We start from the raw sequence: 25138 nt of genomic DNA, 5'->3' as shown, positions 1-25138 counted from the left end.
CCCATTTCTTCTGTGACTTGCAAAGAGAGAAAAAATTATTTCCACAGTTGGCCTGCCACTCACATTATATAATTGAACGGGCCGGTGTTTCAGTGCGCGCTGGCATGTGTGACCGCACACTGAACCTTATACCAGACCCCAATGACCGCTTCCCCCTGATGATGGCTCAGGTGTCACTCATGGCCCTGACCCTATAGCTATGCCCCCCCCAACCCTCACCACCACCTCCACCCTGCCAACCAAACCAAACATAACCCCCACCCCGACCCCACCATGTGACACCTTAACGCTTAAATCCCCCATGACCCCCCCTCGATGAGAGATATTCACACAGACAGCTGTTGGCGGATCCAGGGGGGAGGTCTGAGATCAGAGCTGGTGGCGTTTCATCAAATGCCCAAATGTCCATTTGTCTGTCTGCTGGTCCATCGCTCGGCACAAGAACAACTGAGATCACACACGGCTTCTCCCAGGGGGACGACGTCCCCGCCCAGCCATCCATCACACACCAGTTCCCCCGGAGGACGGCCCCCTGATCCCCAACCCCTGGGTGTGGGGATTGTGGACCCCTCAGCAAAACCGCCTGCATTGCACTTTATTTTAACAAAAAGAAACAAACAAAAAAGAACAGTAGATTCTTTCTCCCGGCGTCTCCAAGCTGAAAGAAGGGGGCGGGGGGGGGGGGGGGGGGTGAAGAAATGGTCTATGGTTCTATCTCCCTCTCGTCCCATCCATTCTCTTCATGCCCTCCCTCTTCTCTCCATCCATTTTTATGCCCATGACAAGTAATCATTTCTCCCATCAGTACGGCCTCCTTCATCCCAGGGCTCTGAAGTCCTCGCACGGCCACGGAGGGACTGGAACTCATTGGAATCTCATCCCACCACCCCCTCTCTCTCTCTCTCTCTCTCTCTCTCTCTCTCTCTCTCTCTCTCTCTCTCTCGCTCTCTCTCTCTCTCTCTCTCTCTCTCTCTCTCTCTCTCTCTCACTCTCTCACTCTCTCTCTCTCTCTCTCTTTCTCTCTCTCTCTCTCTCTCTCTCCCTCACTATTTGAGTGCACTCGAGATGCTGGAGAAAAATGGAACATGAAGATTATTGCCAACAGTGAGATTAAGACGTCGAAGGTCTAGGTGGTGGAGGTGGTGGAGGTGGTCTAGGTGGTGGAGGTGGTCTAGGTGGTGGAGATGGTGGAGGTGGTGGATGAGGGCTAGGTTTTGGGCTAGGGCTGGACACAAACCTATCGATCAGTTGTTCTTTCCTCTTGTGTTTGTGTGTATGTGTCATTGTGTGTGTGTGTTGGGGGCGTGCATTAGTGTGCATGTGTGTTTGATGAGGGAGATGGAAGAATCCCAAATTAAAACGAAACAGTATTTGGTGGAATTGGCTTCGGATGGTTGATATCGCCATTGCTGTATGAATGTGTGTGTGAATGAGTGTGAGGCACATATTGCCGTGGTTAGAAAAGAACGCTATAATGCAGTCCAATTACCATTTTGCGTGTTGAGAAATACTTCAAAGTAAAAGCTGGAGTTAATCACAATGTAACATTAATTAGGGTATCTATTCACCTGGGCCCTGTTAGTCTACCTGAGAACATTAGTATATATTTGAATCTCCTCCGATAGTACAGATGCTCTCAGTAGACAGATTCCCCCAGCAGACGGCCGACAGCCTCCCTTGGGTTGGTACTTTACATGCACGGCGTCGCTCCCCTTCTCTCCCCACAGGTCTCATTCGCCTGCAGGAGCTGATCAAGGCTCCCTCGCGCTACAACCTCCGCCTCAAGATCCGACAGCTGCCGGGGGAAACCAAGGACGCCAAGCCTCTGCTGAAGGAGATGAAGAAAGCCAAGGAGTTCCATGTGATCTTCGACTGTGGCCACGAAATGGCGGCCTGGATCCTGAAACAGGTACAGAGCGGTTCCCCCAGTCAGGTCTGCCTGTAGAGGCCGTGGCTCTTTATTTATACAGCACCCTTCAAACACAAGGCCAATCGTAGGGCCTCACAAAGGCACCGCATAAAGGAAACATTAAAGGGACCGCCGTTGAAACACAGAGAAAGACAAATCACTGGAAAGAGAACAGTAAAAATTTAAATATAAGTTGGTAAAATAATATATAAACCAGTGCAGGCCCATGTTTTCAATAAAACAATGCAGCATACAGAAATGTGAGCCCTAATTAAAAAGGGGTTGATCTTTACCTCAGATGTTGTTAAATCTTGGTGCCCGAGAGGCGGTGTGTTAGAACATAAGAGGCGTCATCACCCCAGGCCTGGTTAACCCTGATGAACTGTTGGGCTCATCACACAGGCCTCATATTGGATTCATTGCAGCATGTGCAACTGAATCCCATTCCCTTTATTAAAGCTTATACACCCCTGATTTCCATGATGAAAGTAGTTGGTCTCATCATAGAATATGAGATTCCTATTACAGTCATAATGGATGTTCTCCTTTGTGACATCATTAGTTTTTTTGGGGGGTTGGGGTTTAGTCCAGTTCTGCTTGTAGCCTGTTCAATGAATCTAACCAGAACACGTGATGGATTAGCAGTGATAGAAATATGCTACACAAACGGTGCCCTGTGTCGCGTCGCACACTGTGTAACCTCACCTGTGTGGAAACACAATGCTTCTTTCTCCTTTGACCTCGTGTGCCTGACGAAAAGAGGCACACGGGGAACAAAACTGTATAAAAATATATAATACCGGCTTTATGAAATCAGCACATGTGAGAACGAGTCAATTTCGAAGCTTCTAATGATAACAATCAAACGATTCCTCCGAAGCTCCGCTCATTCAATGATTACAAAGCAGCTTTTATCGCTGTACTTAGTGCCATGCCATTAGTCTGAGAGACATTAATTATTCATTTGTATCTTATGAATATCTCAAAGTAGCATACGTAACATATTTATATATTTATTCTTACTCCTTGCCCCGTCTTTTCTTTCAATATTATTTGAAACTATGTATAATGAAAACCCAGCCACCGCTTCAAAGGGCTGGCCCGTTTAGAAACCCAGAGGTGCCTCAAGACACCCCCCCCTCCCCCCGACAGAACGCTGCGTCTGGGATTAGCATGAGAACACACATCCTACCACGAGTGAGGTGCTGGCAGAGGAGTTTTTATTCTTTAATCTCGATCATACTGGCTTATCCTCTTGAATAGGAGTGTGGAATAGGAATAGGAGTGTGTTTTTCATTTTCCCTGTGTTGATGTGATGTTTAGCGAGGTGAACCGTCGAAGGTTAAAGGTGACCTTCTCCCTGCAGGCTCTGGCCATGGGGATGATGACTGAGTACTACCATTACATCTTCACCACGCTGGTAAGTGTCCTGCTCATTTCCAAAGCTACATGCGCTTTTATTTTGGTGGCGGTATTAAAACTGGAATGTCCCGAAGCCGCAATTTCCTCACATTTAACACACTTCTTATCAACCATTTAGTAGGTTCCAGTTGAAGCATTGACTTGCATGCTTCCTTGCTGAAACGCGCCCTCATTTACATAGATTTGTTGTCCAGGAAACCTTAAGTACTGATCATAGCGAACCAAAGCGGGTGTGATGTGTTCTACCGTGACTCCGGCTCCTTTGACGTTCTTTCATCTCGTCGCTACAAAGCCCTTCTTTGCCCGTGCCGTGCGAACGCTGGATAGAAAACGGCGTGTGTATCTTCTTCCCCGGGCCCTGGCGGCGGAGAAGAACGAGAGATAATGGCGGTGAGCAGATGAGGACATCATTCGGTCGGTGACCGACCCCACGCAAACAAAAGGCCCGCTCCGCTGTCACCAAGGACATGACGGGGAAGAAGGATTTGGGCGGGAAAGGTCGAAGCAGACATTTATCTTGTGTGTGTGTGTGTGCGAGGTGTGACGCAGACACACCCCACCATCGCTTTTTCATCCCTCACCCAAAGCTGCGTGTTTGTGTGTGTATGTTTGTGTGTGTGTGTGTGTGTGTGTGTGTGTGTGTGTGTGGTTGTGTGTGTGTGGGGAGCAGAGGGACGACAGTGTGGCGAGGGCCAGGGGTAATGAGACAGCAAGCATGACATTGGGAAAAAGGAAAGAGACGATGGTGATTACAGAGCTTTGTTTTTTTTCTGGTGCTCTGACGTGTGGCCCTGCACAGACGTCCTCTCCGGTGCCTTTAAACCCTGAGCTCGGCAGCCACACAGACTCTGTCGCCAGAGCACCGGCGAACACAGACGTGTGTCCTTCAGAAAGTGGCCAGCGAGAGGAACATCGACCGTAACCCATCCCCCACGTACCGACGTACACACACACATGTACCCACTCACACACAAACCACCACACACACGTACACACACACACAGACACAAACCCCCACCCCAACATACATACATACACACACACACACACCTACACACAGGTACCCACACATACACACAAACCCATACAAGCACGTACCCAGACACACACACACAACCACCACACACACACAAATACAAACGACCACACACACAGCCCCCCCCCCATACACACACACATACACAAACGACCACACACATAGCCCCCCCCCATACACGCACACACACACACACAAACACACAAACGACCTCACACACAGCCCCACCTCCCCCATACACGCACACACAGCCCACGTCGATCACCTCCCTGCTCCTTCGATCCGGGACGAGGTTGTGCTTCAGCGCGGGCCGCAAGACGCGCAGCGGGACCACGTGGTCACGCTGTCCCTGGACCCCCGGATGATAGATGGCGGCCCACCAGGACCGGCCCCTGGTCACCTTGAACAGCCTTGGCTTAAATCAAGGCCACCGGCCGAGCCAGAGTTAAACGGGCCCGCTGCACGCGTGTGTGTGTGTGTGTGTGTGTTCATGTGCTTCCAAAACGTCAGCGCGCCGGATCCCGCCTGCGTCTGGGGAAATCGAGCCCCTGGCTGTAATTTATTACTCTCCGGAGCAGCTGTGAAGTGAGCATGCATCCACCAATGAAAGATAGTTAATTACCTTCGCCAAAACCCAGGTAGAGGAGAGCCTCAGGGGGCGGAATAAATATGAACATTAACTGTTTAGAAGAAAAAAAAGAACGGAATGAAAATAGTGTGTGCACCGGGCGAAAAGGTTTGTTATCGATCGCACACAAACGGTTCCACAACATTCCCATTAAATCTGGCAGTTGCTGTAGCAAGTGGGTATTAGGTAAACTGAAGCGTTGCAGGAAAGTGTGGTGGTTAGCGTGACAGACGGACGCTATAGAGGCCGTACACCTGTGTCCGTAGCCTGCAGCAGACAGCATCCGAAAGAAAATCCCCATGAAAAATGCAGAGGCAAGGCGGTTTCATTTAAACAAGACATTAAAAAGACAATCGGTTAAATGCACTAAAAATGTAAAATAGAAGTAAAATAGAATAGAAGTAAAATGAGGTTAAGCTACGTCAAAAAATAAAAGCTTTGATTATCAAGGTAATCATAGTGTGATGTCAAATGTTTTTTACAAAAATTTAAAGCTGCTTAATCATGGTATTGTGTAACCATGGGAACAGTAGTCAGCCCCTGATGACAGGAGGGCCCTCCTGGGTTTGGTACACCAGCCGCGCCTTGATTACATGTCTCCAATAGTCACTTTGGATCAGATGTACTTGGTTAGAGTGATATTAAAGAGCCTTCTCTCCCTCTGCATAGCCGAGCCGAGGCACCATCATTGCACCATTAGCTGAATGAATTTTGAGGAAATGGATACTATACAAAACAGCAGGCAGGGACTTTTAGACACATATTTATATTCTTTTGGTCATTTTTTTCCCAACAAATTTGGCAGGTGTGTCTTGGAAACATTTTGGAATGATATGTGATGGCATCTTTATGTTTTATGATCCCGTTTTCTATCAGTTCAACTGTGGGGGGCTGACACCGTATTATAAAGAAATCCTCTTCCATTGCTTGTGTACATCAAATAGTGATCCAGACATTTCTAGTGTACATCAAATAGTGACCCCCCCAGTAGCTAGTATCCCTCTGACAGTGACCCCAGTAGCTAGTGTCCCTCTGACAGTGATCCCAGTAGCTAGTGTCCCTCTGACAGTGACCCCAGTAGCTAGTGTCCCTCTGACAGTGACCCAGTAGCTAGTGTCCCTCTGACAGTGACCCAGTAGCTAGTGTCCCTCTGACAGTGACCCTAGTAGCTAGTGTCTCTCTGACAGTGACCCCAGTAGCTAGTGTCCCTCTGACAGTGACCCTAGTAGCTAGTGTCCCTCTGACAGTGACCCAGTAGCTAGTGTCCCTCTGACAGTGACCCTAGTAGCTAGTGTCTCTCTGACAGTGACCCCAGTAGCTAGTGTCCTTCGGACAGTGACCCCAGTAGCTAGTGTCTCTCTGACAGTGACCCCAGTAGCTAGTGTCTCTCTGACAGTGACCCAGTAGCTAGTGTCCCTCTGACAGTGACCCAGTAGCTAGTGTCTCTCTGACAGTGACCCTAGTAGCTAGTGTCCCTCTGACAGTGACCCTAGTAGCTAGTGTCCCTCTGACAGTGACCCAGTAGCTAGTGTCCCTCTGACAGTGACCCAGTAGCTAGTGTCCCTCTGACAGTGACCCAGTAGCTAGTGTCTCTCTGACAGTGACCCAGTAGCTAGTGTCTCTCTGACAGTGACCCAGTAGCTAGTCTCTGACAGTGTCCCCGCCCAGTAGCCCCACTCACCCTCTGCCCGTGCTTCCAGGACCTGTTCGCTCTGGACATGGAGCCGTACCGCTACAGCGGCGTCAACATGACGGGGTTCCGCATCCTGAACACGGAGAGCTCCCAGGTGACGTCCATCGTGGAGAAGTGGTCCATGGAACGCCTACAGGCCCCGCCCAAAGCCGACTCCGGCCTCCTGGATGGATTCATGACGGTAAGCTTCCACATCTTAATGCTTATATGAGAATATGAGAGGCTTCCTTCCGCCGTATGCTGAGCCGGCAAAAAAGTAATTCAACTCAACTGTTTATTGGCGGTACTTCATCTGCCACCATATGTCTCAATGGCCGAATCAATCGGAGGCGATACATTGTTCACCATTGCGCAGCAGATGGTTTTTAATGCCGCAAGGCACTTTTGCAAACCTGAAATGCGTGCGTGTGTGTTTGTGGGTGTGTATTTGTGTATGTGTGTGTGTGTGTGTGTGTGTGTGTGTGTGTGTGTGTGTGTGGGTGTGTGTGTGTGTGTGTGTGTGTGTGTGTGTGTGATGACCTTTGCAAAGCAGCACATCAGGAAAGTAAATAAATCAATGCAATGAAATGTAATGCAGTTCCACCAGAGCCATGAATAAGCGTCCGGATTTCAAACTGCGTGTCGAGGTTTTGCCAACGCATCATACACAGGCATGGTGGGGGAGGGGGGGTGGGGTTAAGGGAGGAGGTTGGGGCTGTCGGGGGAAGGGTTCGAGAGGGGTGGCTAACCCTTCAGGAGGGACCGGGTGTGGCCGCTAATAGCCCGTTTATCTGCCCCCCACCCCTCGCCCCTCCGTGCCTCCGGGATCGAGGCCAGAATATGACAATCTGTCAGCGCTCATGGCAAGAGGAACCGCCCAGCCAATTGGATGGAAATAATGGCCAGCGTTGTTTCTCAGGACGCGGTCCAGAGAGAGAGAGAGAGAGAGAGAGAGAGAGAGAGAGAGAGAGAGAGAGAGAGAGAGAGAGAGAGAGAGGCAGAGAGAGAGATTTGGTGTGAAGCAGCAGAACACTGTTTGTTGTCACGGTCATTCAAGGTCTTTCTCAATATTTTATATTTCGGTTTTAAGCTTCCAATTAAGTCGGCCTCTCGCAACAACAACAAGACAAAAAGCACACAGACTTCCTCTGCCCGAGAGGAAGGGCTTTGTTGTACCACTTCATTTATCGGCACATTTAGTTATTTCCTTTCTTTTAGAAGTTTTATTTTATTTCTTCTGGCTTAAGCGCCAGTTTGAGAATCCAAGCGAGTATCGACAGGGAGAGAGGCGAATAATAAGAGAAGTGTTTCCACATCAAAGACCAGAGGGATAAGCCTTTGAATTAGACGTGTGTCTCCTCCTGAGCCCAGTGGGTTGTCCCGCTCCCTACGTCAATCAGCGTCACCCAGCGCCTCTCTTTAATGTTTTATGGTGAAGAACAGACTCAAAGTGAAAGCTGCTCCGTGATGGATGCAATATCAATAATTGCTGGGATATTTACCTAAACGGAGCTGTGTGCATACTCTATTACGGCGTATTTGTTTCCACCGCCGTGCTGGAGATGAAATGGTTTCTGTGGTGAAAGCAACACATCATCGTTAATTTCCTCCACAGTGTGTACGCGTGTGTGTTTATAGATCCCCCTGCATCTCCCTGGGGTTTGTGTTGAAGCACAATAACAGAATGAAACAAGCAAAGCATTTATTTAGGCAGCAGGAAAAAATATTAATGAAATGCATTAAGAGGTCATAAAGAGGTCTGTTGATTGTTTTATTTTTGCTCTCGGTTTCTGCCGGAAATGAGCGAGTGGGTGATGTTGAATGGTGAATTAGCATAGCATGAATCTTTTTGTCAGGCGCGGCACGTGCTATTGACATACCTCACTGGACCAGACCAGTGAAGCAGATACTATGAGGCATGTGTAAACATTTGTGTGTCTATACAGATATATAAGTAAAATATGCAGATTCCATGTTTACCTGAAGTCCGTGTGGCTGTATACTGTTTGTGTGTGTGTGTGTGTGTGTGTGTGTGTGTGTGTGTGTGTGTGTGTGTGTGTGTACCTGTGTTTGATGTGGTTGTGTTTTTGCATTTGTTCAATTAATGGGTGGAAATGGGTTTCAAGTAGAAACATGATCTGTCACTCCTAAAACCATGTACCCCTCTGACTCAAAGACACGCACACACAGACGCACACACACACACACACACACACAAACACACAAACACACACACACACACACACACACACACACACACACACACAAACACACACAGACACACACACACACCTTCTCTTCAATGTGGTTACTGGCAGGAGCCGCACTGAGCTCAAGGCTTTTTCCCTGTGCTTGTTGACCAGGCAACAGTTGTGCAGCTATGGTTGCCAGGACAACACCTTCATCGTGTCACCTTGTGGTGTCACCGGAGGGGGATTGATGGACTGAGATAAAGAAGATGTGTGTTTGTGCATGCGTATGTGCGTGCATGCATGTATGTGTGTGTATGTGTGTCTGTGCATTTGTGTGTTTGCGTGTGTGTGTGTGTGCATGTATGTATGTGTGTGTTTGTGTGTATGTGTGTGTGAGTGTCTGTATGCATGCATGTATGGGTTTGTGTGCATGTGTTTGTGTGTGTGTGCGTGTGTGTGTGCGCAATTGTGTCTGTGTGCCTGTGTGGGTGCTTGTGCGTGTGCTTGCGTGTGTGTTTGTGTGTTTGTGTGTTGGGGTGGGTACATACGATAACATAAGATAAGAAAAACTTTATTGTCCGTCACAAGTGACAGAAAGAAATTCGTATGCATGTGTGTGTGTGTGTGTGTGTGTGTGTGTGTGTGTGTGTGAGAGAGTGTGTGTGTGTTTGAGTGTGCGTGTGTGTGTGTGTGTCTATGGTGAGGGTTGTTTGGGGGTGATGTCAGCGGTGGTCTTCACATTAATGGGCTCCATGGGGTCTGATCAGTGGGACACTAGGGCCCCCGGGAGGAGCCCGGACATACACTAATGTATATTATGAGACGTCATTCTCGGGCCCAGGCCCCCAAGCCATACACAACATCCTATAATACACAGCACATCCCTGAACACGGTCTGTCAGAGACATGTCACATACACAAGGCCCGGGCATAGGGGAGACGCAATACCAATTAGCGTAGCTAGAGAAGTGTGTGTGTTTGTGTGCGTGTGTGTGTGTGTTTATATATGTGTGTGTATGTCTAGCATGTTTGTGTTTGCGTATGTGCTTGCATGCATGTACGTGTATGTGTGTGTGCGTGTGTGTATGTGTGTGAGTATATCTTTGTGTGTGTGTGCGTTTGTGTACCTCATGGAGTTATGTGTACACCTTAACAATCAATGTGTGTGCCATCCTCCACCTCCCGTCCACTGGAGGTCGTCGGCAGTTCGTTCCCGCCGACCCCGGCCTCGTATTGCTTCTTTGATGTGCAGATTCGAAGTGCCAACGCCGGCTCGGTTGTGCGTTGTCCTTAACGTGCAGAGCCGATGTATTCTCCCGCCGCTCCCCTCCTGATGGTTGAGCTCAGCCACCATACATAATGCATGAGCACACGGCGTCATAGCGCAGGCTGTGCCGCCCGTCGCAGGACGTGGGCACGCCGCATTTGTTTTCAATGTTACTGAAAACGATAGTGGGACAAACAGTGGAAGAGCGACAGGGTTTGTGTTCTAATTCTCTGTGTAAATGTGTCCTTCCGTGTAAATTGAGCCGGCCCTGAATGCAAACACTGCCTTCGGGTAATTGGATATTGGCTGGAAAAGTTCCGGTGTGATTTGACGTCTGTTGAATCCACTCACTGTGTACCTAGACTTAATTGAAATCTACACTTTCCCGATTGTATTGCTCATTGAGACTGCGGGCCAAGTTTCTCTTCCACAACATTTGATAAAGCCAGAATAACAACACAGGGCTGAGTCCTCGGATAACATCTGGCCCATTCCGAGGTCTGATCGGTCTCAACGGGCCCTTGTTATCGGACCGCATTTCCAACAATAAGATCCAAAATGAACTCCTTCTTTTTAGTCTTTTCAAATTTGAGAACAAAATCGCAGGTAACGGACCAGCAGGTATATCACATTTTACGTTAAACAGCCTTCCCCTCAGGGCACTCGTTCAAATGGGCCCAGTTAAAGTCATATGCTGGGCCCAGTAAGAGACTGACTGGCCTTGGGAGAAGCAACTGAACTGGAACCGATTTGTTGACCAACAGTCGACGGGGAGTGTGGCCAGGTGGGGACTAATTGGTTGTTTTGTATGAATTTTAAGCAGGTCAGAAACACACGGGCTGAGAGGAAGAAATAAGCCTTATTCTCAAGGAGAACTCGCAGCAACCACCTGGGAAGGAAACGAGTTCTTCATCCATCACAGCCACACATCTCTATAAATACACACGCTAGCACACAATTAGCCATAAGGGGTGATTGTGTGTGTGTGATTGTGTGTGAGAATGGGTTTGTGTGTGTGTTTGTGTCTGTGTGTGTGTGTGTGTGTGTTTGTGTCTGTGTCTGTGTGTGTGTGTGTGTGTGTGAGCCTGGGTTTGTGTTTGTGTGTGTGTGTGTGTAAGTGAGCGAGCGTCTCATGCTACGTGTGTGTACGTGTGAGTGTTGGTGTGTGTTTGTGTGCGTGTGTGTTTGTGTGGGTATGAGAGCGAGCGTCTCATGCTCTGTTCACACTTAAAAATTATTTTGCGTCCGCGATGATCCAATCACAAGTGGACAGCTTTAGTAACAGGTGTTAGGGGTTGTGTTATTTGGTTGCTCCTGAATCAACAAGCACTGCACAAACCCAGGTGGATGAGTATCTTGGTAGGGTTGGGGGTTGGGGGGTGGACATCCGCCCACACAACGAGTCTGCTGAGAGTAGAGGTCAGAGTTGGTAACAGGCATTTTGATACATACGAGAACACACATTTCATAAAAAGTGTGTACACGTGTGTGTTTGCTTGCCCCCCCCCCCCCTCCTACCTATTTTAATTCCCCTACCTCTACACACAACACCTCCCACACACGTGTGGATGTGTTGAGCTTGTCAATGCTGTGCTAGCCAATCACGTTGGCGGTAGTAGAAGTTGTTTACTGCTGGATGCTGTGCAGCCCCAGAGTTCTGCCTGCATCGCCTCTCCTCCATCCCCCGCCTAGGGACTCATCTCGGGAGGGGGGGGTGGGACTAGCTCTGGTCTGGGGGGGCTCCGTGGGGGGTGGAAGGCATTGCACTGCCTTGAGGCTCATCCAACTACATACAAATGGAGGACAGACAGGCTGCAGCGCTGTGATGCGGCGTGGGGGTCAATGGCGGATGTGTCAGGGAATTGAATGGAGGAGGACTCAGGTAAGGGTCTCTTTAATTATTCATGTATCCACACTCACACACACACACACCGTGTTGTTCCCGTGTAAGGAGTCTTTTTGGAGCCTGTCTGGTGCTGCCTCTCTCTCTGCTACCGTGCTGCCCCCCCCCCCCCGCTGTGCTTGGCGAGGGCATCAGCGTCATTAACACCCCTCCATCCCCCCGCCGCAGGGGGGCAGGCTTCTTGCCAAGACGGATCAAAATGATGAGTTAAAATAAAATAATGTTTTTATTATTCCTGTGATGTAAGGGTTTCTCCTGGGGGGTGGGGGGGTGGCTGTGTACAGGAAGCCCTCCAGAGTTATTCTTTGCAGTGGGCTTCTTTCAGCACATTTCCTCGCCCGCGTTAGCTGTTTCATAATGTTTGCTTCTGAATGTCGTCTGCTGCCTTCTCCCCTGGCTCCTCTCTGTGTGTGCTGAGGCCAGGCGCCGGGCGAGGGAGGGAAGGGGGGGGGAGTGAGAGAACCACAATACACACCGAGCGGAAGCCACACAACACAGGACACAATGCAAATAACACACAACAACACATGAATCACACTCACTAACCAAAGAGCACGGGACACAATGCATTCACCTCATGACATAATGCTGATAACACACAACACCACACAACAACAGTGACACTTGACTCGATACAAGTCACACAGCACAACACAATACTATTAACGCAACACAATGCGGGTCACACACAGCACAATACCAATAATACACAACACAATCAGTCTAATAGTCTAACATATAGGCACCCACTCATACAGAGTCCAACCTATAGGGTCCATCACACGTACACACACATACAGAGTCTAATCTATAGGGTCCATCACACGTACACACACATACAGAGTCTAACATATAGGGTCCATCACACGTACACACACATACAGAGTCTAACATATAGGGTCCATCACACGTACACACACATACAGAGTCTAATCTATAGGGTCCATCACATGTACACACACATACAGAGTCTAACATATAGGGTCCAACACACGTACACACTTATACAGAGTCTAACATATAGGGTCCATCACACGTACACACACATACAGAGTCCAACCTATAGGGTCCATCACACGTACACACACATACAGAGTCTAATCTATAGGGTCCATCACATGTACACACACATACAGAGTCTAACATATAGGGTCCAACACACGTACACACTTATACAGAGTCTAACATATAGGGTCCATCACACGTACACACACATACAGTCTAACCTATAGGGTCCATCACACATACACACACATACAGAGTCTAATCTATAGGGTCCATCACACATACACACACATACAGAGTCTAACATATAGGCGCACATTCAGGTGTACCCACACATGCATACAGCCTCTGACATATATATGACACAGATACACATACAGAGGCTAAACTATAGGCACGCACACACACACACACACATACACACAAATAATGGTTATTAAAATGGCCTATACACACATACACGCACACAAACACAGTGTCTAACATAAAGGCACACACACATACACAGACACAAACACACAGACACACACAAATACACACACAGACACACACACAAACACACACATTCCTCACCATCCTGAGCAGAGTTGAAGCAGATATTATATAGGGCCATAAAAGCCTTCGCAATCAGAGGCTACCACCGATATTAGATCACTGTCATGCAATCAGACCCTGAAGGCCACAGGGTGATGGGTGAGGGGGGGAGGGGGGATAAGCATGAGCGGCCAGTGTTATGGTCATGGTGGTAACTAGGGTTATTGCCTGGCCCTGAAGTTCTCTTTGGTTGTGAAGCACACACACACACACACACACACACACACACACACACACACACACACACACACACACGCACACGCACACACATACTAACACACACACACACACACACACACACACTCTTTTGCCTTCAATCTCACTCTCGCCGTACGATGCTAAATACAATTAGCGCGCACTTTCCCCCCTCCCCTACGCTGAGGCAGACCCGCTCTGGCTCACGGATAACAAAACAGTAAACTGAACACAGTAACCCCCAGAAACATTGAACCATTAACACCCCCGGGCCGGGAACCAAGGGTTTAATGATCACATGACAACTTAAAGGCTATCTGTGGTACAAAGTAGTCTATGGAGTAGACACCTGCTAGCCCTCTGCGGCTAGCCCTCTGCTAGCCCTCTGCTGCTAGCCCTCTGCTAGCCCTCTGCTAGCCCTCTGCCGCTAGCCCTCTGCTGCTAGCCCTCTGCTAGCCCTCTGCTGCTAGCCCTCTGCTAGCCCTCTGCTGCTAGACCTGGCCTGCTAGCCCTCTGGCCACTATTCCTCTGCTAGCCCTCTGCTGCTAACCCTCTACTGCTAGCCCTGGCCTGCTAGCCCTCTGCTGCTAGTCCTGGCCTGCTTGCCCTCTGCTAGACCCGGCCTGCTAGCTCATCCTGGTTGGGGGCTGGTTAGATATGGCCGGGACAAGGGCAGGAGTGTTAAATACTCACTTTATCAGACACCGGGGCAAGGCAAACGTGGCAATTAATTACAGCGTGTGGGAGGAGGAGGGGAGGGCGGGGATGTGCCAGCACCCAGAGGGACACGCTGTGGCAGAGCTCTCTGACCAGGACTCTGTGATGACAGACCTGACACCATCTATCTCCACAGCCACCGTTCGAATAAGGATTTCTTTTTTCTTTTCTTTTATTTGATAAAAAAAATGAATGCAATTAATGAATATTTCCACGAGGGTTGGTACGCCACATCAAGTCATCTGTAGTCCTTTCTCTCTTCTCTCATTTTCACTGTATATATCTTCCCCTCCCCCCTTCTCTCTCTCTCTCTCTCTCTCTCTCTCTCTCTCTCTCTCTCTCTCTCTCTCCCCTTGCCTCCATTCTGGAACAACAAACACAGCAGCAGCCAGCGCATGTCTCCTATCCAACATCTCAATTGTGCTCGAAGCGGACCTGGAAGCTTGAAGACTGCCTCTCAGTTTGACTCCATCACTGCCAAGCTCTCTCTGGACCCATAGATCCTCATCAGAAAGAATACATCCAGTCCATTCTAGCTTTGTAGCACCATCCTGATATTCACTAATGTGTTTCGCTATTAATATCAGTCCTGACTTGGTGGGGGGTAATTTATTTCAGCTTATGGGCATGGAATTACTTTGTTCAATAAACTCGGCCAATCAGATTGAATAACGCTCTCGCTCTCTTCGCTCTATTCGCTCTTCCGAATCCGATCAGAAGTAAAGCGAAAACATCTACTCCCCTGAGAACCGCTTTCTGTGCACATTTCTATTCATCTCTTGACATCGTTAGTCTGTCTGTCTCAGATAAAACGGGGTCAATTGCTGTCGATTGCTACACATTCCCAAGGCAATGTCACTGTTTTTTAAAGCCTGCACACTGGCTCCATCAAAAACTCCCCCTCCCTGCCCTCCCCCAGCGTGTTTGGTGTGTCCACCTTTTGGCTTGTGTATGTCGGATCCAACAGGAGCAAGGTCAGATTGATCTTCTGCGAGAAACTGAATTGGGAATTTGCAAGATCACAATGATCTACAGCGAGGGTTGAAAAAAGAAGACAAGGGCTCTGTTGTGGTAGAATACCCCTATACGAGTTAGCCTCTAATGCTTCAAGTGAATGAAGAAGAGAAAGGCTAACCCCCCCCTCCCCCCAACACAATCAGAGTTTAAAGATGGCAACCAGAACAGCAATGGGGATCAAGGTGGAGGTTACTCAGAGAGCAGAGGAAGGGGGGGGGTAGAGGGGGAGGCGATGGATGGGGGTGGATGTTGTGGATGGGGGTGGATGGGGGTGAGGCTGTTTATCCAGTAGGCCCATTGAGACGGAGGGTTAGGCAAACAGAAAAGCAAAGAGAGTTGGAGAGAGATGGAAGGAAAGAGAGAGAGGGGGGATTGGCACGATTCTGCAGCAGAACCCCCGAGGCTTCTTCCCGCCAAAACAATCTCACGCAGCCAATGGGACGGCTCCCTCACTCACAGGGCTGTATCTGCTCCGGCGCCTGAACCAGCCTGCTGCTGCTACCACCAGGAATCAAACCCGGACCTCGTTCACTTCAATGCGCAACATGTTTTAGGAATTGTTTACTCCATTCCTCCATTCAGTACCCCGTATATTTATATTGGCGTACACCCTTTAGGCTCGGGGTAATTAGCACATTCTTCTGTTATTTTCCACAGAGCCTGATGGGTTGGCCTGGGAGGACTACACAGTAATAGTAGCAGTGTGATGCGTCTGCCTGGAGGCCAGTGTGTGTCTTTGTCTGTGTGTTTGTGTCTGCGTGTGTGTGAAGCCTAGGGGCAGAGGGAAAGGACGTTGTGTTTTTAGCATGCTGTATACGTTTACGGAGCTCTATACAGCGGGAGAGTAGGAGAATACAAAGGCACTGGGGGAATTGAGTTTGTGTTTGTCGACCTACACATGCTGGCTTGCACATATTTGTATTCGCCCTCAGCAACACATGCACACGCGCGCACACACACACACACACACACACAGACACACACACACACACACACACACACACACACACACACACAGAGCAGGGGGCTGAGCTCGGTAGGGTCTGGGGCTTACCTGTTCTAAATGAGGAAACCGTTTGTGACTCAGACAAACGGGCTGCCCCGGAACGCTCTGCTGTCTGTGCCGCGTGTGCGCGTGGCCATGCATCCTAATGGGCACACACATGTGTGTGTGTTCGTCCGGGTGTATTCATCTGTGTGTGTGTCTTTGTCTGGGTGTGTTCATCTGTGTGTGTGTGTTGTGTGTGTGTGTGTGTGTGTGTGTGTGTGTGTGTGTGTGTGTGTGTGTGTGTGTGTGTGCGCAAGTCATTTAGAACATTGCAAATGCAAAGAGTCATGACCAAACTAGTTGTCTAAGCGCTGGGGTTGGGGTGCGAGTGTGTAGTCATCTTGTCTTATCAAACCATGGCTTCAGGGGTTGACACTGTAAGTACAATTCTGCTATCTGGCCTGCGTGTCCTGATAAGGGCCTGAGGACTGGCTTTTACTGGAAGCATTACAACATGCTCCACAAAGTAAGGCACTGTAATACATACCAAGATGGCCGACGGATGTTTCTAGATTGAACGCAATCTGCTGTCATCATCCTGTCGCCTTGCTTTTCTCCCTCCTTCTCCTCCATCTCCTCCCTCCTCCTCCTCCTCCTCCTCCTCCTCCTCCTCCCCTTCCTCCCCCCTCCAGACGCCCCCATCCTCTGGCTTTTTAATCACAGAGGGATTTCACAGAAGAGCGTCGCTCCGCAGCTAACAGCCGTGTTTGAAGGGGAGAGCTCCGTGCAAACCGCTCAAAGGTGTCGAAGCCAGGCAAACGTTTGGCGCGTCGATGCAATCTGGAGACGGCTTTAGAGTACAAGGCATCGACCTGCCAGAGCCACGCGCATCGCTCACACTCCGCCGCTCGCTGGGTGTGTTTCCTCCTCGTTCTGTGGCATTTCTCGATTTTATTTTCCACACCGACTGGGTGTTTTATAAATAAGGCCTATGTGCAATATACAAGTACATTCGCTAATATGCTGTTTATGAAGCAGAGCAAGGGTAGATCCATTAGAAAAGATAAATACAGCAAATGTGTTCAGCTAACACAAAAGGTTAGGGTCCCCCCTACCCTGCCCTCTCCCTGTGGGTGAAAGCTGGTCTAATGTGTGGGTATTTGTGTTTGGTAAATTGTATTTGATCAGAATACTCAGGGATAGCGTCCTAGCTTTGACCTGCATATGAATTTTGTCATCAGGTTTGATGAGGTTCATTTCACCGCTGTTACCGGGGCCGAGGCAGCCTGATACGGGGGCTGGTTTTAATTAGATAGTTCTCCTCCTGCCCTATTGGCAAATCATCTTCCCTATTTACAGAGAAATGAGAACATCAAATACTTTATCCGTTCATAAAAACAAAACAAAAAAAAACAAGTACTCACACCCTAAGCCAATTATGTGGTTACTATCCCAAAGATAAATCAGATTTGGCTCAGATGTTTAAAAAATGAGTGTCCTCCCCCAGGAAGGTACGGGAGGCTATGTTTGTCTCTAGTTAAGCATCACAAGACGCTGAGAGCTACTGCAGGTTGAGTGATGGAGGGAAAGAGAGCAGGAAGAGAGCAAGATTTAGTAAATAAACGTTTTTAAAAAAAGGATCTCTCCCCTTCTGATCCCTCCCTCCCTTCGTTTCTCCACCATTGAGAAATTATGCATTCGAGCACCTTTGATTGATATGTGAGATGGATTCCTGAGCGAATCAGGAAAGAGATGCCCTGATTTGTGAAGAATTAGCCAGGAGCGGTCTAAAACTGAAAAAGGCGGGGCGCGTCAATGACAGGGCATTTCACCTCATCACGGCTGATGGCTGTGGCATTTTTAGTGCACTATGGTCAAATGATGAACTACATAGGGTAAACACCCTTTCTGGTTAGGCTTTTCACAGACATACCTAAAGGGGAAGCCACATAGACACAAACGTACGCCAAGGCAATAACAATCAGCACCAACACAGGCAGAGGAAACACTGTGGATGGAGATGTATGTGGAAATTGAACGAGCCTAGGTGGTAACACACACACACACCTGGGCTCGTCCGCTGCATGCAACTCCGGGGAATAGGATAAGGAAAGTCTTTGAGGAAAGTTTAAAGGGAGAAAAGCATCAGATAATCTCTTAGTTTTATGGGCCCGCGTGACTTCACGCAATCCTCTCAGTGCCGTCGCCAGATAGCGTGCTCCGCCGTACTGCGAGGAGGGTCGGTCACAGCAGGCCGGGCTGGGCCTCCGTCGTGCCCCCCCGCCCCCCTGCCTTCCTCAAATCATCCTCTCTGCCGCCACTCCTGCACAGACGAGGCTGTGGAGCCGCGGTGGGACCTGGCCTACCGGGGGTGGAGAGGTGCATTCTGGGAGACTGTTGTCCGATGGAGACAGTGAGAGAAATGTCCCAGCCACGATGTCAATGACATTTATGTTTGTTGTTGTTGTTGTGCTTAACATGTTAAGTTCAAATCAGTCTGGCAGGGGTGCCAAGGGGCCATCTGCTGTGGTGCCAACTCTCTCTCTCTTCCTCTCTCTCTCTCTCTCTCTCTCTCTCTCGTTCTGTGTGTGTGTGTGTGTGTGTGTGTGTGTGTGTGTGTGTGTGTGTGTGTGTGTGTGTGTGTGTGTGTGTGTGTGAATGTGTGTGTGTGTGTGTGTGTGTGTGTGTGTGTGTGTGTGTTTGACTGTGGGTGGGCACTAGCCTTTCAGGACCAATTAGTGTTCAAGGGCAATAAATCCTTCAAACCACTGAGGTTCCGCCCCTCCAAAGCCTTGTCATTGGCTCAGACAGAGGCTGGTCTGAGCCACTCAGCCTATCTGCTGATAGGCTGAGTGTTGTGCTTGGCACCGGTTGGTGATGAGGCTGATGTTCCCTTCCTCCTGCCAGTGGCTCTGCCCTATAGCTAATACACACATTATCGTTATCACAAAAGAGGCAGAGGTACCCATAATGCTATCGTGTGTATTCTCTCTGTTTGTTCATCCATGTTTTGTACAACCATTTTGGAATGTTTGATGTGAAAGCAACTTTAAGAACATGATGCAAAAAACTGGATGGATGGAAGATGTAGCAAGGGAATGCTACTATAACAATAGTAATAATATTAATACTACTAATTATATCAAAATAATGAATAATAATCATTATATCATGATTGTATAAATCCCAGGAGACATTGTTTAATAATACAACAGACTTCAACTACATAACGGTTTAGAAAAAAGAAAATAATAAAAATTCTCCCTCTCTCCCTCCCTCCCTCTCTCCCTCCCCTCCCTCCCCCTCCCTCTCTCCCTCTCTCCCTCCCCTCTCCTTCCCCCTCCCTCTCTCCCCCTCCCTCCCCCTCCCTCTCTCCCTCCCTCCCTCCCCCTCCCTCTCTCCCTCTCTCCCTCCCCTCTCCTTCCCCCCCCCCCCTCCCCCCCTCCCGGCCTGGTGGGGCCGTGTGCAGACGGACGCGGCGCTGATGTACGACGCGGTGCACGTGGTGGCGGTGGCGGTGCAGCAGTCCCAGCAGATCACCGTCAGCTCCCTGCAGTGCAACCGCCACAAGCCCTGGCGCTTCGGAGGCCGCTTCATCAGCCTCATCAAGGAGGTGGGGGCGAGGGCGGGGGTGAAGAGGAGGAGGAGAGGGGGAGGGGGAGGAGGAGGAGAAGGAGGATGATGATGATGTGATGCTGATGTGTTCTCGCTCCACCATCGACTGTATTTTTATTTGTATTCCTTTTAACTGTGTTATTCATGTTGAGCGACAGTACATTGTTTGATTTGATGTCTTGATTTGACGGGTAGGGTGCACATTGATGACATCACTGTCAACATGAGTTCAAAGAGGCACGTGTTCGTCTGTCGTTATATTGTATATTGTTTCACTTCTTATGACAAATGTACTTATTGTAAGTCGCTTTGGATAAAAGCGTCTGCTAAATGCCCTAAATGTAATGTAAATATTCCTGGGCAGGCCGTTAGTTATTAAGAGAGAGCAACATCAACGTAGGGCATTAAATAGTTCTTATTGCTCTGAATAAACACAGACGTACATATTCAGTTGTTGGTTCAAATGCGGGGACAGTATTGAGGAAGTTCAAGGTAGATTGGGTTCCCCGCTGGTAAGCTTGATACTGAATAGAGTTTTCATTGAGAATATTTTTTATCAGATCTGATGAAACAGGTACTCTATGAATCACCTGCAAGTAATAATCAAATATATATATATATATATATATATATATATCTGTTTACACAGATCCTTTATAATGTTATTATGAACATCATGTAAATGTTATTGTAAAGATATACCAAACACATGTGTTGGATTGGGAAACGTAACACAGCCAACCAACACAGATCAGTGACGCCCACCGCGGATTATGTGCGTGAAGCGACGCACGACGAACTCTAGAAACACACACTTGATGTTAGCATTTCGTCTCTCCTAATTTCCCTTTTCATACCTCTTGTCTCTCATCCCGTCCACCCTCCTCCACCGTATCTCCCCCCCACACCCCCCTGTCTTGGTATCAAAGCCCCCGCTATCAAAGGGGGCGGTTGGGATTCGGGAGCAGCCATTTGCTTTGTTCCTCTCAGCTCTTTCATTACCTGCTAATGGAATCATTGCAGGTAATTCACAGAATGAGGCAGCGTATCACCCTAACCCCCCCAGTCACCTCATGACTTCTATCACACCCCCCAACCTGTGATCTCATGGCACTTTTGATGTGGGAACTTCAAGCATCGTGAAAGATATAAAAGGCCTTGTCTGTCTCTGTCTGTCTCTTACCATCCCTCTCTCCCTCTCTCTCATTCACTATCTGTCCTTCCATCCTCTCTCGTATTTATCCCTCATTCCCTCCCTCTCCCCTTTCCTCACTCTCCTTCTCTCTCCTTTTCTCTCCCTCTTTCCTTCTCTCTCCCTCGCTCTCTCTGCTTCCCTTGCTCTCTCTCCCTCCATGGACAAATAACAGACGTAGAAGGAAAACAGCTTGAGAGAACAAGCATCAACTGGTTGATCACGAGGTGCCAAGCCACCTGAGTGCATCTGAGGAGCTGCGCTAGACCTTTATCTTAATTCATCGATGTATGAAGGCTCTGGATGAGACGTTGTGTGCTGCTGTGAATGTCAGAGCAGCCTTTCAGCCTGTGCCTGTTCCATTCCCTCACCATTATGCTTCTGGGGGCCGTCTCTCATGCAGTCTCTGCTTCCCTCACTCTCTCGGTTTCCCTCTCTCTCTCTCTCTCTCTCCCCCTCTCTCTCTCTCTCTCTCTCTCTCTCTCTCTCTCTCTCTCAGGCCCATTGGGATGGTTTGACGGGACGCGTTCTGTTCAACAAGTCGAACGGCCTGCGGACCGACTTCGACCTCGACGTCATCAGCCTGAAAGAGGAAGGGCTGGAGAAGGTGTGTGGGTGTGTGTGTTTGTGTGTATGAGTGTGTGCACGCTCTAACACCCGGGCCACGTAGTTAATCCGACGAGCTCTGAACTGGACAGCTTAAGACGGAGCTGTGAATCAGTGACCTCCGCTGTTCTGTTTCTCTGTCGGTGCAGATCGGAACGTGGGACCCCCCTAGCGGCCTGAACATGAGCGAGACCCACAAGAGCAAGACGACCAACGTCAGCGACTCGTTGGCCAACAAGTCCCTGCGCGTGTCCACCATACTGGTAAAGAGCCTTGGCTCAGGGCCGGGGTGAGAGGAGGGGCCAGCCATCCCCTCCCCTGTAGGCTCTGAGCGCTGCGTCACGCTCCCGACGCACGGTGTGACGGGAGCCCGGGGAATTAGCCTGGCTTGACTTTGCTTTAGTCTGTGTGCAGATTTTTGGAACTAGGGCAAACTTTAGGAGACACACAAGCCAACACCTACTCCTCTACCATTTTGGATCAACATTAAAATTAAAACAACAAAATTCAAAGCGGAAGAAATATTGGAAAGAAAGGTGAAAATAGCAAAAGGTATGCAGAGTCTCAGGCTCTCCTCTAGTGTGGACTGTACTCCGAAACAAACAACAATGTTGCTGCTTCCCTTATTGGCATCAATGGCAATAATCTCTCTTTCTTTCACACACACACACACACACACACACACACACACACACACCCCCACCCCCCTGCAGGAGGAGCCCTACGTGATGTTCAAGAAGTCGGACAAGCCTCTTTACGGCAACGACCGCTTCGAGGGCTTCTGCATCGACCTGCTGCGGGAGCTCTCCTCCATCCTGGGCTTCCGCTACGAGGTGCGGCTGGTGGAGGACGGCAAGTTCGGCGCCCTGGACGAGGCCTCGGGCCAGTGGAACGGCATGGTGCGCGAGCTCATGGACCACGTGAGTAGCCTAGCACCATGGCTAGCACTACGGCTGGCACTGCCGCCGCTAGCCCCGTGGCTAACACTGCAGCTAGCACCACTGCCGCTAGCACCACCGCCGCTAGCACCACGGCTAGCAACGCGGCTAGCACCACTGCAGCTAGCACCACCGCCGCTAGCACCACTGCCACTAGCACCACTGCCGCTAGCACCGCGGCTAGCACCACTGCCACTAGCACCACTGCCGCTATACCACTGCTGCTAGCACCGCCGCTAGCACCGCCGCAAGGGTGTATGGGTGTGGGGGAAAGGGGGAAGGGATCGAGGCTATTAAAGGATCAGCGGTTGGTGAACATGAATTTTTTGTAGCTAAAACTGTAAAAGTTGTAAAAGGGTTGAGATGCTGTGTAAAATACGAGGGGTTCGGCTACGAATCAGAAAAACCTTTTCCAGAGCGGTGGTTTTCTGCGGGCCACGGGCAGCTGCTCGAGTGAGCGCTACATGTCTTCTGACAACGTTTGGCCCCGCCCCCTCGCACCTGCTCCTCTGGAACCCATCGGGCCCGTTTGGTCCGAACCTTCACCACACTGCTTTTTTTGTTCAGTTCAGGGTGAAGTGACCTTAAGCTTATTGCATGAGGTGGGAGGGAGGGGGAATGAGTTGGAAAGGAGGATTCAGTGCATTGTGAAGAAAGATAAATGAGTTCAGAATATTGTTTATATTATTTATATATTTGCAATATTATTGTTATTCTATCTTCATACAGCATAATGTTGCTGTCCTGTTGCAGGATGAAGTGTTGAAATTAGTTTAATTTGAAATTATTTCATTTATGAATTATGTCTCTGCTGAATTAAAAATATGGTTTTTGAGTAATTGCATGAAATTTGGGTTACCGTTAGAGGGTCAATTGTCTGAACGGTCCTGCACTGCATGAAGATAAGCCCGGGCCTTACATCTAAGATAAGGTTTATCTTGAGCCAATCAATAAGTCGACATATGAGTAATTTACCGTCAATCAAAACATAAGTCCACCTAGCGAGAGATGCTCATCTAAGATCGGTTTGGGGCGGTGAGTTATTTTCTTCGGACAGATCAATCGAATGCACCTATTGTTTGGCCTTTAGTGACGCACTGCTGACAGAATAAGACCTCTTCTCGCTAACCGAGCTGGACTTATGACCCTTCAGTTTCTCTCTCTCTCTCTCTCTCTCTCTCTCTCTCTATCTCTCTCTCTCACACTCTTTCTCTTTCTCTCTCTCTCTCCCTCTCTCCTGAGCATGTCTTCGTCTTTTGCGTATCGACTGGCTCAGGTGCTGACAGAAATCGGAGGCTAATTCAATTGGTCCCGACATGGCACCGTGGCCTCTTGATTGTTTGACCTCTGAACCCTTTCCCTCCCCCCCCCCCCCCCCCCCCAACCTTCCTCCTCCTCACCAACCCTCTCTCTCTCTCTCTCGCTCTCTCTCTCTCACTCTCTCTCGCATGCGTGAGTGAATGTGAGCGAGAGTGGCTGAGCGTTTGGCGTGGTGTTTGTTTATTAATAACCTCTCTAGTTTGGTCGGTTAATTTGTGTTTGTCGACTTTGTTTGGATTGTTCGTGTATCTTCGTTAACGTTAACGTCGTTACCGGCATGGCAGGGCATAATGCCCGCAGGTACGAGTTCGAATGCGGGGAAAGTCGGGTAACTCCGTTAAGTTTGCCTCGTGAATGAACGCTACCGCTGCTGACGCTACTGCCGCTGGCGCGGTCCCTCCGGCGGCTACCGTTGTCGGGGTCGCTCCGGCGGCTGCTGCTGCCTCTGCCGTGGTGTCCCGGACGGCTGCTGCTGCCGCCGGCACGGCGCCCCCGTCGCGGGCCGCTGTCGCGGGGTGCTCCCGGCGACTGCCGCGGTCACGGTACTCCCGGTTACTGGCGGCTCTTGCGTCTGCGGTCCCCCCGATTTCCGCGGTGCCCCTGGCGGCCGCGATGGCCCCCGCTGAAGCGGGCCCCCCGGTGGTCGCCACGATTGTTCCCTCGGCGGCTGTGGTGGATGGTTTTGTTGGGCCATTGGTTGTACCGACGCCCGACCTCGTTGTTGGGCAGAAGGGGTGTGTTGTTGGATATGAGGTGGCTCAGGAGCTGCAGGAAAGCTCTGACCTTGGGCAACATGTTAGCCCACATTCTTTAATGGAAAAAAAGGAGGAGGAGGTGATGCAAGAGGATTCCTTGAAAGTGTCGTGTAAAAGAAAGAAATTAGATGCCGAAAAGAACAATTCCAAAGTAAAAAGAATAATAA

The 25138-nt window shown here is 49.4% G+C and overlaps 1 protein-coding gene across 1 annotated transcript in view; it reads left to right on the top strand.

Annotated features, from left to right (window-relative positions):
• Positions 1–25138, top strand: part of LOC307087726 (glutamate receptor ionotropic, kainate 2-like) — a gene marked incomplete at both ends in the record, with an annotated part of 67939 nt that overhangs the window by 25691 nt on the left and 17110 nt on the right. Inside the window, 7 exons of the mRNA XM_079753360.1 lie at positions 1728–1909; positions 3276–3329; positions 6696–6869; positions 20015–20158; positions 21852–21959; positions 22108–22221; positions 22672–22878. Of these exons, the coding sequence (XP_079609486.1) occupies positions 1728–1909; positions 3276–3329; positions 6696–6869; positions 20015–20158; positions 21852–21959; positions 22108–22221; positions 22672–22878 (983 nt within the window). The remainder of the gene's footprint in view (positions 1–1727; positions 1910–3275; positions 3330–6695; positions 6870–20014; positions 20159–21851; positions 21960–22107; positions 22222–22671; positions 22879–25138) is intronic.

The sequence above is a fragment of the Pollachius pollachius genome (assembly GCF_949987615.1).
Source record: "Pollachius pollachius genome assembly, chromosome: 16".
Lineage (NCBI taxonomy): Eukaryota > Metazoa > Chordata > Actinopteri > Gadiformes > Gadidae > Pollachius > Pollachius pollachius.
Note: the sequence above shows the minus strand (reverse complement) of the source record. Positions and strands in the feature narration are given on the sequence as shown.